The 18,761-nt window shown below is 41.2% G+C and overlaps 1 protein-coding gene across 1 annotated transcript; it reads left to right on the top strand.

Annotated features, from left to right (window-relative positions):
• The first annotated feature begins 9,117 nt into the window (after window positions 1-9,117).
• LOC139413218 (actin binding Rho activating protein a) lies at window positions 9,118-17,246 on the top strand. The gene is made up of 2 exons (XM_071160339.1): window positions 9,118-9,946; window positions 13,561-17,246. The coding sequence occupies exons 1-2, from the start codon at window positions 9,377-9,379 to the stop codon at window positions 14,008-14,010; spliced, it is 1,020 nt and encodes a 339-aa protein (XP_071016440.1). The 5' UTR covers window positions 9,118-9,376; the 3' UTR covers window positions 14,011-17,246.
• Window positions 17,247-18,761: the final 1,515 nt, after the last annotated feature.

Genomic DNA, 18,761 nt, shown 5'->3' with positions numbered 1-18,761 from the left:
GGCACAGCTGGGAGCTGAGGGGGGTCGGTAAGCAGGCGGCAACAGTGAGAGACTTAATTTCTGGAGAGAATAATTTTTTAAATTAGAAGTTCGAACTGTTTGGGTATGGACCTGGAAAGTATGACCTTACTTTGCAGGCTATCTCTGCAGTAGACTTCAACTCCTCCCCCTTTGGCAGTTCTATCTTGACGGAAAATGTTATAGTTGGGTATGGAAATCTCTGCATTTTTGGTGGCCTTCCTAAGCCAGGATTCATACACAGCAAGGACATCAGGGTTGGCAGAGTGTGCTAAAGCAGTGAGTAAAACAAACTTAGGGAGGAGGCTTCTGATGTTGACATGCATGAAACCAAGGCTTTTTCGATCACAGAAGTCAACAAAAGAGGGTGCCTGGGGACATGCAGGGCCTGGGTTTACCCCCACATCACCCGCGGAATAGAGGAGGAGTAGAATGAGGGTGCTGCTAAAGGCTATCAAAACTGGTTGCCTAGAGCGTTGGGGACAAAGAATAAAAGGAGCAGATTTCTGGGCATGGTAGAATATATTCAGGGCATAATGCGCAGACAGGGGTATGGTGGGGTGCGGGTACAGCGGAGGTAAGCCCAGGCACTGGGTGATGATGAGAGAGGTTGTATCTCTGGACATGCTGGTTGTAATGGGTGAGGTCACCGCATGTGTGGGAGGTGGGACAAAGGAGGTATCAGAGGTATGAAGAGTGGAACTAGGGGGTCCATTGTAAAGTAAAACAATGTTAAATAACCTGAACAACAGTATACAAGGCATATTGACATTTGAGAGAGACATACAGCGAGGCATAAAGTAATCACAGGTGTTGATTGGGAGAGCTAGCTAAAACAAAAGGTGAGACAACAACAGCTAATCAGCTACCACAACAACAGCAGGTAAAATGGCGATGACTCGGCAGAGATGGTCGGATTAACTACACACAGAGCCTGAGTTCGTGGCTGGGGCCGACAGATAAAAAATAAATAAACAGAATGGAGTACTCAGAATGGAGTACCGTGATTAATGGACAGTCCAGTAGGCATCAGCTATGTAGCCATAGTGTCCAGGGGGCAGCAGTAGATGGAACAGGGGAGCCCCACTACCCTAGCGACACGGCGTTTAAAGTTAGTAACGTCTGCTCCGACGGAGGCCGGATGAAGGCACAGCGCATGGATTATTCGTCGGCAGACCAGTCGTGGTGGTGCGGCGGGGCGCCGTGTCGACAGAGAAACCAAGCCAGATGGTGAAAGAGGTATTGTGGAATTTAGTTTGCTAGCCGGGAGATGTGCCTGGCTCACGGCTAACTGGTGCTAGCTTCGTGGCAGTGGCGTTAGCCACTATATCCAATCGGTAGCAGCGGTGTTCCGGTGCCAAGGTCCAGAGTTTACAGCAAGGATCCGGTGGAGTTTTGGGCTCTAGCCGTGTATGAGTGGGGTTCGGGAATAGCTTCGGTACTAGGTGCCACGGTGAGTGAAAGCTAGCTGTGAGCTAGCTAGCTAGCTGCAAGCTAGCTGTGAAGATCAGAAGTAGTGGTCCAGGGATTACGGCAGGAATCCGGCGTTGTTGTGGAGAGACAGTCCGATATTGGTAGACAAGTGATATTGGTAGACAGGCGAGTATTATCCAGGCTAAAAACAGGGCTGTTATCTGTGCAGAAGGTAAAAGCTGCTAGCAGTGGCTAACAATGACTAAATAGCTTGTAGCTAATTAGCTGGTTAGCTTCTGGAGATTCTTGAATGTGTTCTAAAATTGATAATAATAGCGATTCCGTATCACATTGGGTGAGGCAGGTTACCGGAAGGTATAATCAAATAAAAAAATTGAGAAGAGATTGAAAATAAATTGAAATATATGTACAAAAAATACGAAAAAATACAAAAGTACACGAGAGGACAAAACAAACACGTCTTCACTGCTACGCCATCTTGGACTAAATAGATACATGCATGCCCCAAAAAATGATATCCGCAATGTTACCAAGCAAAAAAACTAAGAAAACATAAATATTCACTAAAATGTCAAAACGTAAGTTCAGTACCATTTGCTTGATTTTGCGGAATGATGGCTATGGTATATCGACATTAGCTAGCTAGCTAAGGTTAGCATTCTAGCAACGTTAGTCAGCATAGGCTGCTACATGATAATCAGCTTACGTTAGCTAGCTAAATAGCCAGCTTTAGCTACCTAGTTAGCCTGCCTAGCAAGCTCTAATTCAATGGAAACTGATGCGACCATGCTGGCTAATGGCTAGCTAGATGACTAGTGGTGACAGTGAGGTCCCTATGAGATTCAAGGCTTTAATAAGTGCCAATGTGCAGAAATAGCAAAGACAATACTGGTTGGTGAACTAGCTAGCTATCTAGCAAGATCGCTATGACAGTTACTAATGTACATGCAACAAATGCATGACAACACATTGTATCGACATCAAGAAGGCATGTTGCAGAACGTACTGCCTCCCTGGGACTGTCCAAAAGGAAATATCCCCTCTTATTTAATGTAAAATGTGGATAAAAAACAGCCTTTAACTGTAGTGACACCCCATCCAGTGAACGGGACCGTTGTCATCATCTCATCTAGCATAACGCAACGGACATAAATCTTCCTAGAAAATATTCCTATTCATGAAAATCACAAGTGAAATATATTAGAACACAGCTTAGCCTTTTGTTAATCACCCTGTCATCTCAGATTTTCAAAATATGCTTTACAGCCAACGCTAGACAAGCATTTGTGTAAGTTTATCATAGCCTAGCATAGCATTATGTCTTGCTAGCAGCAGGCAACCTTGTCACGGAAATCAGAAAAGCAATCAAATTAAATCGTTTACCTTTGATGAACTTTGGATGTTTTCACTCACGAGACTCCCAGGTAGACAGCCAAAGTTCATTTTTTCCAAAAATATTATTTTTGTAGGTGAAATAGCTCCGTTTGTTCTTCACGTTTGGCTGAGAAATCGCCCGGAAATTGCGGTCACCACAACGCCAAAAAAAAAATCCAAATTAGCTCCATAATATCGACAGAAACATGGCAAACGTTGTTTAGAATCCATCCTCAATGTGTTTTTCTAATATCTATTCGATAATACAGTGCCTTGCGAAAGTATTCGTCCCCCTTGAACTTTGCGACCTTTTGCCACATTTCAGGCTTCAAACATAAAGATATAAAACTGTATTTTTTTGTGAAGAATCAACAACAAGTGGGACACAATCATGAAGTGTGTCACACCCTGGTCAAAGTATTTTGTGTTTATCTTTATTTATTTGGTCAGGCCAGGGTGTGGCATGGGGTTTTGTATGTGGTGTGTATGTATGGGGATTGTAGCTAGTGGGGTGTTCTAGCTAAGTCTATGGCTGTCTGAAGTGGTTCTCAATCAGAGGCAGGTGTTTATCGTTGTCTCTGATTGGGAACCATATTTAGGCAGCCATATTCTTTGAGTTTGTCGTGGGTGATTGTTCCTGTCTATGTGTTTTTCACCAGATAGGCTGTTTAGGTTTTCGTTACGTTCGTTACGTTTTGTTTTTGTAGTATTGTATTGGAGATTCGTGTTTCGTATTATTAATAAACATGGATCGTAAACCACACGCTGCATTTTGGTCCGACACTCCTTCTCATACAGAATACCGCTACAAAGTGGAACGACATTTATTGGATATTTCAAACTTTTTTAACAAATCAAAAACTGAAAAATTGGCCGTGCAAAATTATTCAGCCCCCTTAAGTTAATACTTTGTAGCGCCACCTTTTGCTGCGATTACAGCTGTAAGTCGCTTGGGGTATGTCTCTATCAGTTTTGCACATCGAGAGACTGACATTTTTTCCCATTCCTCCTTGCAAAACAGCTCGAGCTCAGTGAGGTTGGATGGAGAGCATTTGTGAACAGCAGTTTTCAGTTCTTTCCACAGATTCTCGATTGGATTCAGGTCTGGACTTTGACTTGGCCATTCTAACACCTGGATATGTTTATTTTTTAACCATTCCATTGTAGATTTTGCTTTATGTTTTGGATCATTGTCTTGTTGGAAGACAAATCTCCGTCCCAGTCTCAGGTCTTTTGCAGACTCCATCAGGTTTTCTTCCAGAATGGTCCTGTATTTGGCTCCATCCATCTTCCCATCAATTTTAACCATCTTCCCTGTCCCTGCTGAAGAAAAGCAGGCCCAAACCATGATGCTGCCACCACCATGTTTGACAGTGGGGATGGTGTGTTCAGGGTGTTGCTTTTACGCCAAACATAACGTTTTGCATTGTTGCCAAAAAGTTCAATTTTGGTTTCATCTGACCAGAGCACCTTCTTCCACATGTTTGGTGTGTCTCCCAGGTGGCTTGTGGCAAACTTTAAACTACACTTTTTATGGATATCTTTAAGAAATGGCTTTCTTCTTGCCACTCTTCCATAAAGGCCAGATTTGTGCAATATATGACTGATTGTTGTCCTATGGACAGAGTCTCCCACCTCAGCTGTAGATCTCTGCAGTTCATCCAGAGTGATCATGGGCCTCTTGGCTGCATCTCTGATCAGTCTTCTCCTTGTATGAGATGAAAGTTTAGAGGGACGGCCAGGTCTTGGTAGATTTGCAGTGGTCTGATACTCCTTCCATTTCAATATTATCGCTTGCACAGTGCTCCTTGGGATGTTTAAAGCTTGGGAAATCTTTTTGTATCCAAATCCGGCTTTAAACTTCTTCACAACAGTATCTCGGACCTGCCTGGTGTGTTCCTTGTTCTTCATGATGCTCTCTGCGCTTTTAACGGACCTCTGAGACTATCACAGTGCAGGTGCATTTATACGGAGACTTGATTACACACAGGTGGATTGTATTTATCATCATTAGTCATTTAGGTCAACATTGGATCATTCAGAGATCCTCACTGAACTTCTGGAGAGAGTTTGCTGCACTGAAAGTAAAGGGGCTGAATAATTTTGCACGCCCAATTTTTCAGTTTTTGATTTGTTAAAAAAGTTTGAAATATCCAGTAAATGTCGTTCCACTTCATGATTGTGTCCCACTTGTTGTTGATTCTTCACAAAAAAATACAGTTTTATATCTTTATGTTTGAAGCCTGAAATATGGCAAAAGGTCGCAAAGTTCAAGGGGGCCGAATACTTTCGCAAGGCACTGTAAATTGAGAAGATATCATTATGTTGTGTTTTGGTGATTAAATCAATGTTCTCATGGTATTTCACAGTAAAAATATGTTTTGGATTTATAGTTGTGTGATGAAAGATGACTCCAAATAAAATGAATGCACAATAAAATGTTTTTATAATGTAGGACTTGCTGCGTTACAAGTGTTACCAGTTTGGAGCTTTGTATTATAAGTTTAGAAAATTCCACACATACTTGGAAATAGCACCAAAGCGATTGACAAAAACTGTAGTATAATTAAGCAATAAGGCCCGAGGAGGTGTGGTATATGGACAATATTTCAATAGCTAAGCTGTCCCTTGCATGACACAATGCAGAGTGCCTGGATACAGCCATGGTATATTGGCCATATACCACAAACACTCGAGATATCTATTTGCAATTATAAACTGGTTACCAACGTAATTAGAGCAGTAAAAATAAATGTTTTGTCATACCTGTGATACACGGTCTGATGTACCACAGCTGTCATCTAATCAACATTTAGGGCTCAAACCACCCAGTTAATAATGAATAATAGCATACATTGGACTGGATAAATGCTACTTTTTGAAAACAACTATCCAGAAAAATGTCACCTTTGTGTTGTTGTATTTGTTTTTGCCAAGGTAGAAACTATTCTTCCTGGAGTCCGTCAAAATTAAGGCAGTTATACAATTTTAAAAACATTAAAATACATTCATAAACTTTTTCACAACACACCTAGTGTGTGTCCTCAGGCCCCTACTCTACTACCACATATCTACAACACAAAATCCATGTGTACGTGTGTGTATAGTAAGTATGTTATCATGTGTCTGTGTCTATGTTTGTGTTGCTACACAGTCCCTGCTGTTCCTTAAGGTGCATTTTTATCTGTTTTTTTAAATCTGATTCTACTGCTTGCATCAGTTACCTGATGTGGAATAGAGTTCCATCTAGTCATGGCTCTATGTAGTACTGTGTGCATCCCATAGTCTGTTCTGGACTTGGGGACTGTGAAGAGTCCTCTGGTGGCATGTCTTGTGGGTATGCATGGGTGTTGTTAGTGTACACACAGCCAATAAGGACTCCTTGTCATTAACTATTCAAGCCCATATTTCCCATACTTTGTTTTCTTCAAAACTCATTGAAACCAATTTTTTATATGCATACTAGATGACTGATAGGGGGCGCTGTGTTGAAGCCATCGTGACTCCGTCTTGGCACTCCACCACCGTTGTAAAAAATATATTTGGGAAGCTATAAAAAATCCATTAATTAATAATGTCTACGTTCGTTTTTGCCACATTTATTCTGTTACAGATACCTTAATTAATTAACTTCTTTTCAATTATATAATGTGAGTTAAATATCAACATAAATATCTATTTATATACATAAATATCCTTACGGTAAAATATACTTAAATGCATGTAATTTTGTCCCTCAAATATTTAATTGAAATACTATAGAATTCCATTCATTCCTATGGTGGACTGCTCCTACTGGGGAGTGCCAATTTGTATACATCATTGCTTGAGATATGATAAGAGGACAACAGAAGGCTGTTTCGACTTACACACTTCAAAGGAAATATGTGTATATGTGTGAAATATGTGTCAGTCAGAGAGTAAGAGGAGCCAGCATATCTTATTAACTCTGATGTTAAAATCTGTTTAAGTACAACACACACCACCACTGTGAGTCACTCTTCATCCATTCACAGATAAACCAAAATGAGCAGGCAAGGCTGGGTGTATTGTGAACACCAATCAGTGTATTTCTGTTTTGCAGTGCATACAGAATACATACAAGGCACTTGTGTGGAAGATTATAAAATAATATGAATCAAAAGGAAAATAATATAGACTGGTGGATTTAAAAAAAATCTTCACCACATGCCTTATGTCTGAATAACGGCTCATTGAGGAAGACGAGCGATGCTTATTTAAAAAAAACCTTAGTCATTCTAAATTGCACAATAAAAAAAAGCTCCATCAAAATATGTCTGTTTTAGCTAAGGATAAGATTTTTCCACCACATTCCACCCACGTCTCAATCCACCACATTTCCTTTTCGGGTATTATATCATTTATATATATAGATATATCTAGTGTAATTGTTGCATATTGATGGGTTCATGCAGGTCTCATCTGTGAAAGAGACCATGTTCTCAGCATGACTCCCTGCTTATATAAATGTTAAATAAAATAAAAATACAAATGGGCAGAGGTTTGGTCTTTCTCATCTGCAATGGAAGGGGGCAGAGCCGCAGCGGTGTTTGTCAGACCACAAAAACGTCTGACGCATCCGAACGGTTTGGGTTACAAACTTATATGACCCCACCATTGAAAGCTAAGACTCTCATGAACACGTTTTGCTCTACGACTCCCACAAGCCTCACAAGACTCGTCTAGGGGTAACCCGGTATTAATTGTAGTATGGAAGTACTTTAGTGCCAAAAAAGGGGTTAATAGGCAGGCGTGGGATTTCAATAATTTCCTGAGTTTTCTTATATCTCGGCTATAGGACAGACACTTCAAAAGATACTTCCTTTTGATGTATTATTTGACTATGTGTTTTGCCATGTATGAATATGTAATTCAATGCGTTTCTATGAGCTAATAGCAGTAAGGCCAAATGAAATGTTTCATCAAATAATAATAAAACATAATAATTTGATACCTACAGGTGTCCTAAAATTCAAAATCAAATAGGTAAATGATCCTTGGTATGACCATCTTAATAAAACAATTCCATATGTTAGCTTAGTAGAATGCTTAGAGATAAGACACCACTTTTATCATTGTAATCATGTTGATGTCATCTCCATGGTTGTGGTGAGAGAGAAAAATTCCTCCATGGAAGCACAATCTGTTCTCTCGCAGTCATACACTGCCAGGTTTTTTCCCTGTGTCCACGTTAAAGCTTGGCCCGCCTTCTGTGGAGGATATTTTTACAACCATGCAAGGAACAAACAAGTAACAAGATCTCAATTCTGGCTCCCTTGAAGTGTACGGCAATGACTCAAGAATTACATATTAAACAAATTTAAATGAAAGGACGTGTGGAATGTGTTGTGAGAAATACATACAAATTTGATAAAGGTGTTAAAACCAAATCATCTTTATTGCTCAATGGAAATCTTCCATTGATACGACCCAGATGATTGAAATATCAATTTATGGCTGTGAGTTTAGAAATATTAGAAATCCTTTGAAGCCTGTTATACTTTTCATATGAGTGTTGCGCCTTCATGTCAGCGTTCATGTTAGTGCAAAATGTATCATCATAGGCACACTGATTGAGTGAGCAAATTTTCAAGTGTCTACCAAAGATTTATTTTTCAAGCAGACCTCATCAGAATTCATACACTGTTGATTTCATTAGATTTTTTTAAGGCTTGTTTTTCTACAATCTTTGTTTCTGACACAAGTGGACTTTTTACAAACAACAAACACACAAAGGATATTGCACAAATATAATTAGATTTTTGGTTGCTGCGACAGAACTACAATATGTTTGATGGCCAGACAAAGCGGGCGTCCTTTTAGACCTGTGTGCGTCTCCCCAAAATAACCCAGCTCAAGTTCTCTGGCCAGACCCATGCATCAATCAGCAGTAACCTCGCATACACACTCCAGCAGGCTCGCTCCAAAATAGAACAACACAGCGAACTGTCAAGCTATATGCAACATTGCATGAAAATAAATTATAGCATGACCCAAAAGTATTGATATCACCATTTTAGCAGATGCTCATTATCCAAGACAATTAGTAGCTACGTAACACATATCCTCTATCAATGTGGGTTAAGCAGGAATTTGCCTTCAAAATAGAAATACAGCATTTATAAATCTAGCAACAAAAAAAAAGAATGATGTATTCTTATGTTTGTGTGAGCAATTACTTTGTAGATCAGACACTCAAACGTAGGGATTGTTAGAGGTTTGTTTCATCATGTATTTTTGTGTATATGCGTACGAGGGCAGAACCCTTGTAGACTGTCATTCACTGCAGAGAGTGACCATCTGTTCCCTGGCTCTCTTGAGGGGAAATCCCACCAATGTTTTGGGGTCGTGGTAGGCATCCATGTACGTATTAAAAAAATGTCACACGTTCGGCCTGTGACTGCTCTCCACGACAGTTTATTTAAAGCGGAGCAAAGGCAGCGAAGGATTATTTCAACTCACTCACTCACTCACTGACTTTCCCTACAACATCAACACAATATCTTGTAAGCACGGTCAAGCAGGAGCCATGATGAGTACCAGCCAGGAGGATAAACCCTTTGTTAGGGCTGTGAGGAAGATCAAATGTGCCGCCATGGTCCACAGTCTTGCCAAGAGCTGGCAGGGCTGGGCCGACGAGAACTTGGTCAAACAAGAGACCATACCCTCTGGGTGGATGCCCACCTCCATCATTGAGGACGAAGAAAGGGAGAAGCAGAACGAGACAAAAATCCTAGTCAAGACACGTGTGGTCGAGGCGGACACCGACAGCGGCAGTCTGATCCGAACGGGTGAGGTGATCAAGAGCCACATGCCAAAGTACAGTGAGTACAGCACTGACCTGGTATGCTCAATCAAGGACAAGATCCAGATGGCACCTGAGGATGCCAACAAGCCCTTCCTGGGCAACGAGTCACCCACCCGGAGACGTCTGGGTGTGAGAGCTCAGGTACATCTGGGTAGTCAGGAGCGGAAGATGGGCTCCCGTAGCAGCAGCCTGGACACAGAGGACAGCGGGTTGGGGGAGGAGGCCGGACTCAGCGACAACAGCGACCAGAGCGACCTGAACCAGCTGAAGAAACAGATCAATAGGCCCAAGGTACAGTACCATTCTTTTATTGGACCTTCATTTTGTGCGGCCATTCATAAAAATACTAAATACACAAATCAATACAATACAGTAGACACACTTCAAAGGTAAACCCTCTTTTGTTTCTCAACAATCTTGCATGGGGGACATGATTTAACATCAGAATAAAAATTTTGATTTCATATTGGCAAAGTTAACAGGAAATGTGGTTGGCTGAAGAAAGGTACAACTCTAAAGTAAATTAAATAATTAGTATTGCTATTTTTGCACCATCACTAGTATCAATTCAACAAAACCACTGACTGTGCTTTTCAGATATTGGAATATCATCCAAAGACGTATTAGCAATCATGTAGGTGCACATCAGGATGTGTAAGTTTTAAATATCATGGTTGGACTTGGGTAAAAATGTATGGGAGAGGAGTTCCCAAATCACAGGGGGATTTTCCCCCAAAACTACCCTTCCACAATGTTTGCCCTATTTTCATGCCTAAACATACTGTTATATTGCAGCTGCAGCCACTCTACCTAGTGATGTTCAGGAGACAATAAACAGGAGCAAACATTCACAGAGGCTGAGTTGAACTTAAAATATCTTTGCCTTTGTTATTGTGATATTGGGGAATGGACTTTGGTTCATATTGTCTGGCCTTCAAGAAAATACACAGATTTATAGGTATTGTATCTTCAAACTGTAGAATTTTTAGCAACTGAACAAGACCAATGAGCCCTAGCAAAGAGTTGCATAACTTGGAGGGATATAAGTCCTTAAAAAGGCATGAAAATGTATTCTAAAACTCCAACACCTATTCTGGAATATACAGTAAATAAATAAATATAGTCACACATGCCTTCCCCCTGACCTTCAGGGATAATTACGAGGTCCTGATATCCTTGGTCAGGCGCAAGATTTATAATGGTGTTCGTCACATTACTAATTTGGCTCTGGACGTGTAAGGCTTGGGCTTCAGGTTTCACAATGTGCATTCTCCATGGTTTAAATTATTCTGTTGTGGAAGATTTGCCTGCCAGGGACCTCTTTGGAAATGCCAAAGCAAGGATCCCTTACACTGTGTTATATTTTAATGGTGTGGCAAAATGTAGATTTCCACCTAAATAGACATACCAAAACAATTTATATTTTTTAATGAGATGGTCATAAACAATAACTAGAAATGCGGCAAACTATAGTTTTGGCAAGTTGGTTAGGACATATACCTTGTACATGACACAAGTAATTGTTTACAGACATATTATTTCACTTCTAATTCACTGTATCACAATTCCAGTGTGTCAGAAGTTTACATTCACTAAGTTGACTGTGCCTTTAAACAGCTTGGAAAATTCCAGAAAATTATGTCATGGCTTTAGAAGCTTCTGATAGGCTAATTGACATCATTTGAGTCAATTGGAGGTGTACCTGTGGATGTAATTCAGGGTCTACCTTCAAACTCAATACCTCTTTGCTTGACATCATGGGAAAATCTTAAAAAATCAGCCACGACCTCAGATTTTTTTTTTTGACCTCCACAAGTTTGGTTCATCCTTGGGAGCAATTTCCAAACACCTGAAGGTACCACAATCATCTGTACAAACAATAGTACACAAGTATAAACACCATGGGACCACGCAGCCGTCATACCGCTAAGGAAGGAGACGTGTTCCATCTCCTAGAGATGAACGTACTTTGGTGCGAAAAGTGCAAATCAATCCCAGAACAACAGCAAAGGACCTTGTGAAGATGCTGGAGGAAACAGGTACAAAAGTATCTATATCCACAGTAAAATGAATCCTATATTGACTCAACCTGAAAGGCTGCTCAGCAAGGACGGAGCCATTGCTCCAAATCCTCCATAAAAAAGCCAGATTACAGTTTGCAATTGCACATTGGGAAAAATATTGTAATTTTTGGCGAAATGTCCTCTCGTCTGATGAAACAAAAATTTAACTGTTAGGCCATAATGACCATCGTTATGTTTGGAGGAAAAAGGGGGAGGCTTGCAAGCCGAAGAACACCATCCCAACCGTGAAGCACGGGGGTGGCAGCATCATGTTGTGGGAGTGATTTGATGTAGGAGGGACTGGTGCACTTCACAAAATAGATGGCATCATGAGGAAAGAAAATGATGTGGATATATTGAAGCAACATCTCAAGACATCAGTCAGGAAGTTAAATTCACCCACCTTATTGTGGGAAGCTTGTGGAAGTATACCCGAAACGTTTGACCCAAGTTAAACAATTTAAAGGCAATGCTACCAAATACTAATTGAGTGTATGTAAACTTCTGACCCACTGGGAATGTGATGAAAGAAATAAACGCTGAAATATCATTCTCTCTTCTATTATTCTGACATTTCAAATTCTTAAAATATAGTGGTGATCCTAACTGACCTAAAACAATGATTTTTTTTTACCAGGATTAAATGTCAGGAATTGTGAAAAACTGTGTTTAAATGTATTTGGCTAGGGTGTATGTAAACTTCCAACTTCAACTGTATGTAGGGTAAGAGGGCTTTTCAATGTATATGCTTTCTAAATATACTATACTAACAATCAAATTATTAACAACTTATTTTAACATTTCACCTTTCTTATAACTGTTAAATAATAATTATCATATGTAGTGAAAATACAAATTTGGCCCCATTTCGTATAAATGATGACAGAGCATTTTCTACATTTTCTAAGTGTCCTCAAATGTCTGCAGACTTATAAATTCAGTTTTACATAGAAGGTGATTTCATCCCCCTGTGACCAGGAGAAGGTGGTCGTGTTTCAATTCCACAAAATTATTCCGTACTTTTTCATGTTGAGAGCTGGATTCGATCGACTTTCCCTTTTAACATGCTGTCACCCAGGCTGAGCTACGTTGCTCAGGGGCAGGTGAAATCTTTGTCTGGATAGGCCAGAAAATGTGACACGTCACTCCCTATGCAAATATCACGTGTGAAACCTGACACTTCACGTCAGCTCAGCTGACACAGTGGTAGCGGAAAGCAGACAGATGGGGCTTTCTGACACTATAAGGCACTGGACCCTGCGACATTCACATAGCGCTTTGTACCCCAAAATGTCAGTAGGAACCGGTTCAGAACCATTCAAAGTCCCCTAAATAGGGGACTTAACATTTAAGAGAGAAGTGGGGCTACTAGTCAACATAAATATGAGCCAGTTTCCTGGACTAAAAAGTACTGGAGATTCTCCATTGAGCATTAAATGGAGAATCTCCATTGAGCATGTTTTTTGGTCAAGGATTAGGCGTAGCCCTTTTCTGCAGTCATTGACCAAATGCTCCCTCTTTGGCCTCGTGGGTGGAATGTTATTAATATTTTTTATCATTTCATAATTAATCAAGATTATAAACAAAAAACTGACGAAAATCCGGTGTTTCTATCTCAAACAGTTTTGTTAAAACCTGCAGTAAAAGGTTAATATGGGTCCTGTGTCATAAATACATTGGAAAACTTGTAGTGTTTGTCGTGAATTTAGTAGTGTTAGTCGCGTAACTTTTCTTTGTGTTATTGTAATTTTACTTTCTGTGACAATCCAATGAAGAGATTGCCAATGCAAATAAACCCACTTTATAATCTGAGCTAATCTGACATGCCTTCCTATTCTGCAGATTAGAGTCACCACCATGGGTGACATCAAGAGCAGGTGGCAGCAGTGGTCCCAGCAGCACGTAGAAGGTCAGAAGCTCAACCCCTTCAGTGAGGAGTTTGACTATGAGCATGCCATGGCCCAGCGGTTGCAGAAGGGTGATGAAGGCTACGGACGCCCCAAAGAGGGATCCAAGACAGCCATGCGTGGCGACCGAGCCCAGAAACATGTGTACAAAGAAATGGAGGAGTTGTGCTGGATTGTCAAGGACATGGGCCTCAAGGACAAGAACGGAAAATCCTACATAACTTTCGGCAGGCTGTTTGACCGCTATGTCAAAATCTCGGACAAAGTGGTGGGCATAGTTTTGCGCTGCCGCAAACACAAAATGCTTGACTTTGAGGGAGAGATGCTGTGGAAAGGCCAGGATGACCATGTCGTCATTACTCTGAGAGATGTGAAAGAAGACTGAACCTGCAGATGATCTAGACTTTGACCTACACCTCTCTCCTCACAATTTACCTAGACTCACAAGTGCCTTTCATATTCTGACCAGCAACAGTCCAGGAGTAGATGTCTTAAGCATTCTAACCATGATAGCCACTGGTCATGAGTTCAACCTCAGTAGGATATTCTAAACATGCTGCAGGCCATTTAAAAAAATTACATGACAAAATAAAGTGAGAAAAAAACATGTGGTTTGTGGACACAATAGTGATGTGTGGGTTGACTCAAAACCCGCAGTCGATGCAGTTGTCGATCCATGAATGTATAACTCTTGTGAAATTTATATCTATAGGCTACACTGAATTTTTTCATTAGTGTGTAAGCCTAAGCTTTAGGACCTAACTGTTCGTGCTCCAAATAGCCTAATGCCAAATGCTTATGGTAATGGGCAGAAAGAGTTCATGTTGATCCACTGATTAAATAAGAGAAACGTTTGCAAAAATGGAGAGTTGAAAATAAAGAAGTGGTAAAAAAATTGGTGAAGTGGTAAAAGAGGATGAAAGCAGTGTTACTGTATGTTACTGTATGTCTAATGATTGTGAGGCGCTATACAAATTTGACAGTCACAAGACAGGTACTTATAAAAGGCCTATGGCACATCATGGGAACTGTAGCCTACTGTTCAGGTGGGTTAAATGGAAACTGACATCTGGACACTGACTGTAGGTCTATAACCTTTGCTAGCGGTTAGAAGCATTGGGCCTGTAACCGAAAGGTCACAGAGTCATATCCCAGAGTAGACTAGGTGAAAAATCTGCCGATGTGCCCATGAGCAAGGCAATTAATCCCAATTGCTCCAGGGTCGCCATCAATAATGGCTGATCCCTAGCTCTGACCCCACTCTCATGGGGAGTAGGATACGCAAAAAAACGAATGTCCAATTCACACGTGTGAAATAGGAAAAATGCAAGTGTACATTTTGATTCGGGAAGAGGAGTGGCGAAAATGATTTCTTTCAGGATCTTGAAAGAATTTGAATGTGTAGTTAGTGACCTTCTGTAGAGGTGCTACATAAAATGTGGCTCCAAGCAGAACTGAAATCTTATCAGTGTCAAATGACCAAATCTTATTTGGTCATTTTCACAGCTTTCTATTTCCTTACGAGCGTGCAATGGCCAAGAACATACTTCCATTTTATTGCATTTTCTAGATTGTATCCTTCATTCTATCGATGTATTACATTATTATTGTCACGCCCTGATCTGTTTCACCTGTTCTTGTGATTGTCTCCACCTCCTCCAGCTGTCGCTTATTTTTCCCAGTGTATTTATCCCTGTGTTTCCTGTCTCTCTGTGCCAGTTTGTCTTGTATGTTTTCAAGTCAACCAGCGTGTTTTTCCCATACTCCTGTTCTCCATTCTCTTTTTCTAGTCTTCCCGGTTTTGACCCTTGCCTGTTTTTTCTGGACTCCGTACCCGCCTGCCTGACCCTTCTGCCTGCCATGACATCTAGCCTGTCTGCCACTCTTTACCTCTTGGACTCAGAATCTGTTTTTGACCATTTGCCTGTCCACGACCATACTCTTGCCTACTTTTGGATTAAATAAACAACAAAGACTCGAACCATCTGCCTCCTGTGTCTGTATCTGGGTCTCGCCTTGCGTCCTTATTGTACGAACTGGCCATGACAGACCCAGCAGACTTGGACCAGCTCCGCCACGCTGTCTGCCTGAAGTGAGCCATGTCTGGAAGGGCTCCGTTCCTTGACGTAACTCCACGACCAAGGGTTTAAGAAGATTATGGAGAAAATCAGGGAGTTAGATCAGAGGCTGCCTGGCACCTCTTAGAAACCCCAACCACCCAGTAATGTTTTTCCTATTAGTGGTAAGTTTGATCAGCCTTCCCCGGCTCCCCGAGAATCTCGCTTACCTCCTCTGGAGCAATATTCTGGTGATCCTGGTACCTGCTGGTTTTTTTCTCTCAGTGCTCTCCTATTTTTGAGCTACAGCCATCTTCGTTTCCTTCAGACCGATCTAACCGATCTCTGTTATTACGCTAATGTGGGGAAGGGCGCTCTCCTGGGCTACGGCAGTTTGGGAGCAACAATCCGTAATTTGTTGTCATCTGGAAGATTTCATGGCAGAAGTGAAGAAGGTATTCGATTCTCCGGTATCTGGGAGAGAGGCGGCCAGTAAACTTCTGGAATTACGTCAAAACTCCCATAGTGTGGCAGACTACGCGGCTGATTTTCACACATTGGCCGCCAAGAGTGCCTGGAATCCAGAGCGTCTTTTCGATACTTTTCTTCACGGATTATCTGAGGTGGTAAAAGGTGAGCTAGCTGCTCGGGAACTACCAGTGGACCTTGACTCTCTCATCGTCCTCACCATTAGAATTGATGGACGACTAAGGGAACGCATGAGTGAGAGGACTTCTGGTCTCTGGCACACTCGTTCATCCGCAGTGGCTCCCTCACCTCCGAGGGAACCCAGAAGTCCCCGAGGATGGTTTTTCCAAGAGGATCCGAAGCCACCCGAGATCCGTCGAGAATCATCGACGACGGGTGAATCGGATACACCAGAACCTATGCAACTGGGAAGAGCTAGATCCTGGTTGACGACATCCTGGTTTTCTCCCGTTTTGCCCAGGAACACGTTCTCCACGTGCGACAAGTTCTTCAATGCCTTCTGAAGAACCAGTTGTTTGTTAAAAACTTCTCAGGGATAGGCGCCCCATCAACGCGACAGTTGTAAATCATGCAGAGCCTTTTGTCACCATTGCAGATTTTAGAGAAACAACAAATGTCGGTACATATATATCGGCTGAAAGCTTACATTCTTGCTAATATAACTGCACTGTCCAATTTCCAGTAGCTATTACTTCGGGAAAAAAATGCTATGCTATTGTTTGAGGAGAGCTCCTAACAACAAAACACTTTTTTTCACCGCGATAGGGTTGATAAATTCACCTCTGAAGGTGAAATGTGAACTTACATTCTGAAATCTTGCTCTGATTTATCATCTGAAGGGTCCCAGAGAAAAGATGAAGCGTTGTTTTGTTAGATTAAATCCTTTTCATATCCTAAAAAGGTCCATATAGCATGCACGATCAATTTTGTATTTCCACTCGTTCAATTTGCAAAGAAAGGAGTCTATGAAAATCTAACCCTAAACATTGTTTCAACCAGTCAAATCACGTTCGTATTTACAGTGCCTTGCGAAAGTATTCGGCCCCCTTGAACTTGGCGACCTTTTGCCACATTTCAGGCTTCAAACATAAAGATATAAAACTGTATTTTTTGTGAAGAATCAACAACAAGTGGGACACAATCATGAAGTGGAACGACATTTATTGGATATTTTAAACTTTTTTAACAAATCAAAAACTGAAAAATTGGGCGTGCAAAATTATTCAGCCCCCTTAAGTTAATACTTTGTAGCGCCACCTTTTGCTGCGATTACAACTGTAAGTCGCTTGGGGTATGGCTCTATCAGTTTTGCACATCGAGAGACTGACATTTTTTCCCATTCCTCCTTGCAAAACAGCTCGAGCTCAGTGAGGTTGGATGGAGAGCATTTGTGAACAGCAGTTTTCAGTTCTTTCCACAGATTCTCGATTGGATTCAGGTCTGGACTTTGACTTGGCCATTCTAACACCTGGATATGTTTATTTTTGAACCATTCCATTGTAGATTTTGCTTTATGTTTTGGATCATTGTCTTGTTGGAAGACAAATCTCCGTCCCAGTCTCAGGTCTTTTGCAGACTCCATCAGGTTTTCTTCCAGAATGGTCCTGTATTTGGCTCCATCCATCTTCCCATCAATTTTAACCATCTTCCCTGTCCCTGCTGAAGAAAAGCAGGCCCAAACCATAATGCTGCCACCACCATGTTTGACAGTGGGGATGGTGTGTTCAGCTGTGTTGCTTTTACGCCAAACATAACGTTTTGCATTGTTGCCAAAAAGTTCAATTTTGGTTTCATCTGACCAGAGCACCTTCTTCCACATGTTTGGTGTGTCTCCCAGGTGGCTTGTGGCAAACTTTAAATGACACTTTTTATGGATATCTTTAAGAAATGGCTTTCTTCTTGCCACTCTTCCATAAAGGCCAGATTTGTGCAATATACGACTGATTGTTGTCCTATGGACAGAGTCTCCCACCTCAGCTGTAGATCTCTGCAGTTCATCCAGAGTGATCATGGGCCTCTTGGCTGCATCTCTGATCAGTCTTCTCCTTGTATGAGCTGAAAGTTTAGAGGGATGGCCAGGTCTTGGTAGATTTGCAGTGGTCTGATACTCCTTCCATTTCAATATTATCGCTTGCACAGTGCTCCTTGGGATGTTTAAAGCTTGGGAAATCTTTTTGTATCCAAATCCGGCTTTAAACTTCTTCACAACAGTATCTCGGACCTGCCTGGTGTGTTCCTTGTTCTTCATGATGCTCTCTGCGCTTTTGACGGACCTCTGAGTGCCTATCACAGTGCAGGTGCATTTATACGGAGACTTGATTACACACAGGTGGATTGTATTTATCATCATTAGTCATTTAGGTTAACATTGGATCATTCAGAGATCCTCACTGAACTTCTGGAGAGAGTTTGCTGCACTGAAAGTAAAGGGGCTGAATAATTTTGCACGCCCAATTTTTCAGTTTTTGATTTGTTAAAAAAGTTTGAAATATCCAATAAATGTTGTTCCACTTCATGATTGTGTCCCACTTGTTGTTGATTCTTCACAAAAAAATACAGTTTTATATCTTTATGTTTGAAGCCTGAAATG

Source organism: Oncorhynchus clarkii, chromosome 7, assembly GCF_045791955.1.
Source record: "Oncorhynchus clarkii lewisi isolate Uvic-CL-2024 chromosome 7, UVic_Ocla_1.0, whole genome shotgun sequence".
Lineage (NCBI taxonomy): Eukaryota > Metazoa > Chordata > Actinopteri > Salmoniformes > Salmonidae > Oncorhynchus > Oncorhynchus clarkii.
Note: the sequence above shows the minus strand (reverse complement) of the source record. Positions and strands in the feature narration are given on the sequence as shown.

What these genes read in the sequence shown, in the direction of transcription:
- LOC139413218 (XM_071160339.1), top strand. Translation starts at nt 9,377, where the DNA reads ATGATGAGTACCAGCCAGGAGGATAAACCCTTTGTTAGGGCTGTGAGG. An exon ending in AACAGATCAATAGGCCCAAG is followed by an intron (nt 9,947 to 13,560) that starts GTACAGTACCAT and finishes CCTATTCTGCAG; the next exon opens with ATTAGAGTCACCACCATGGG.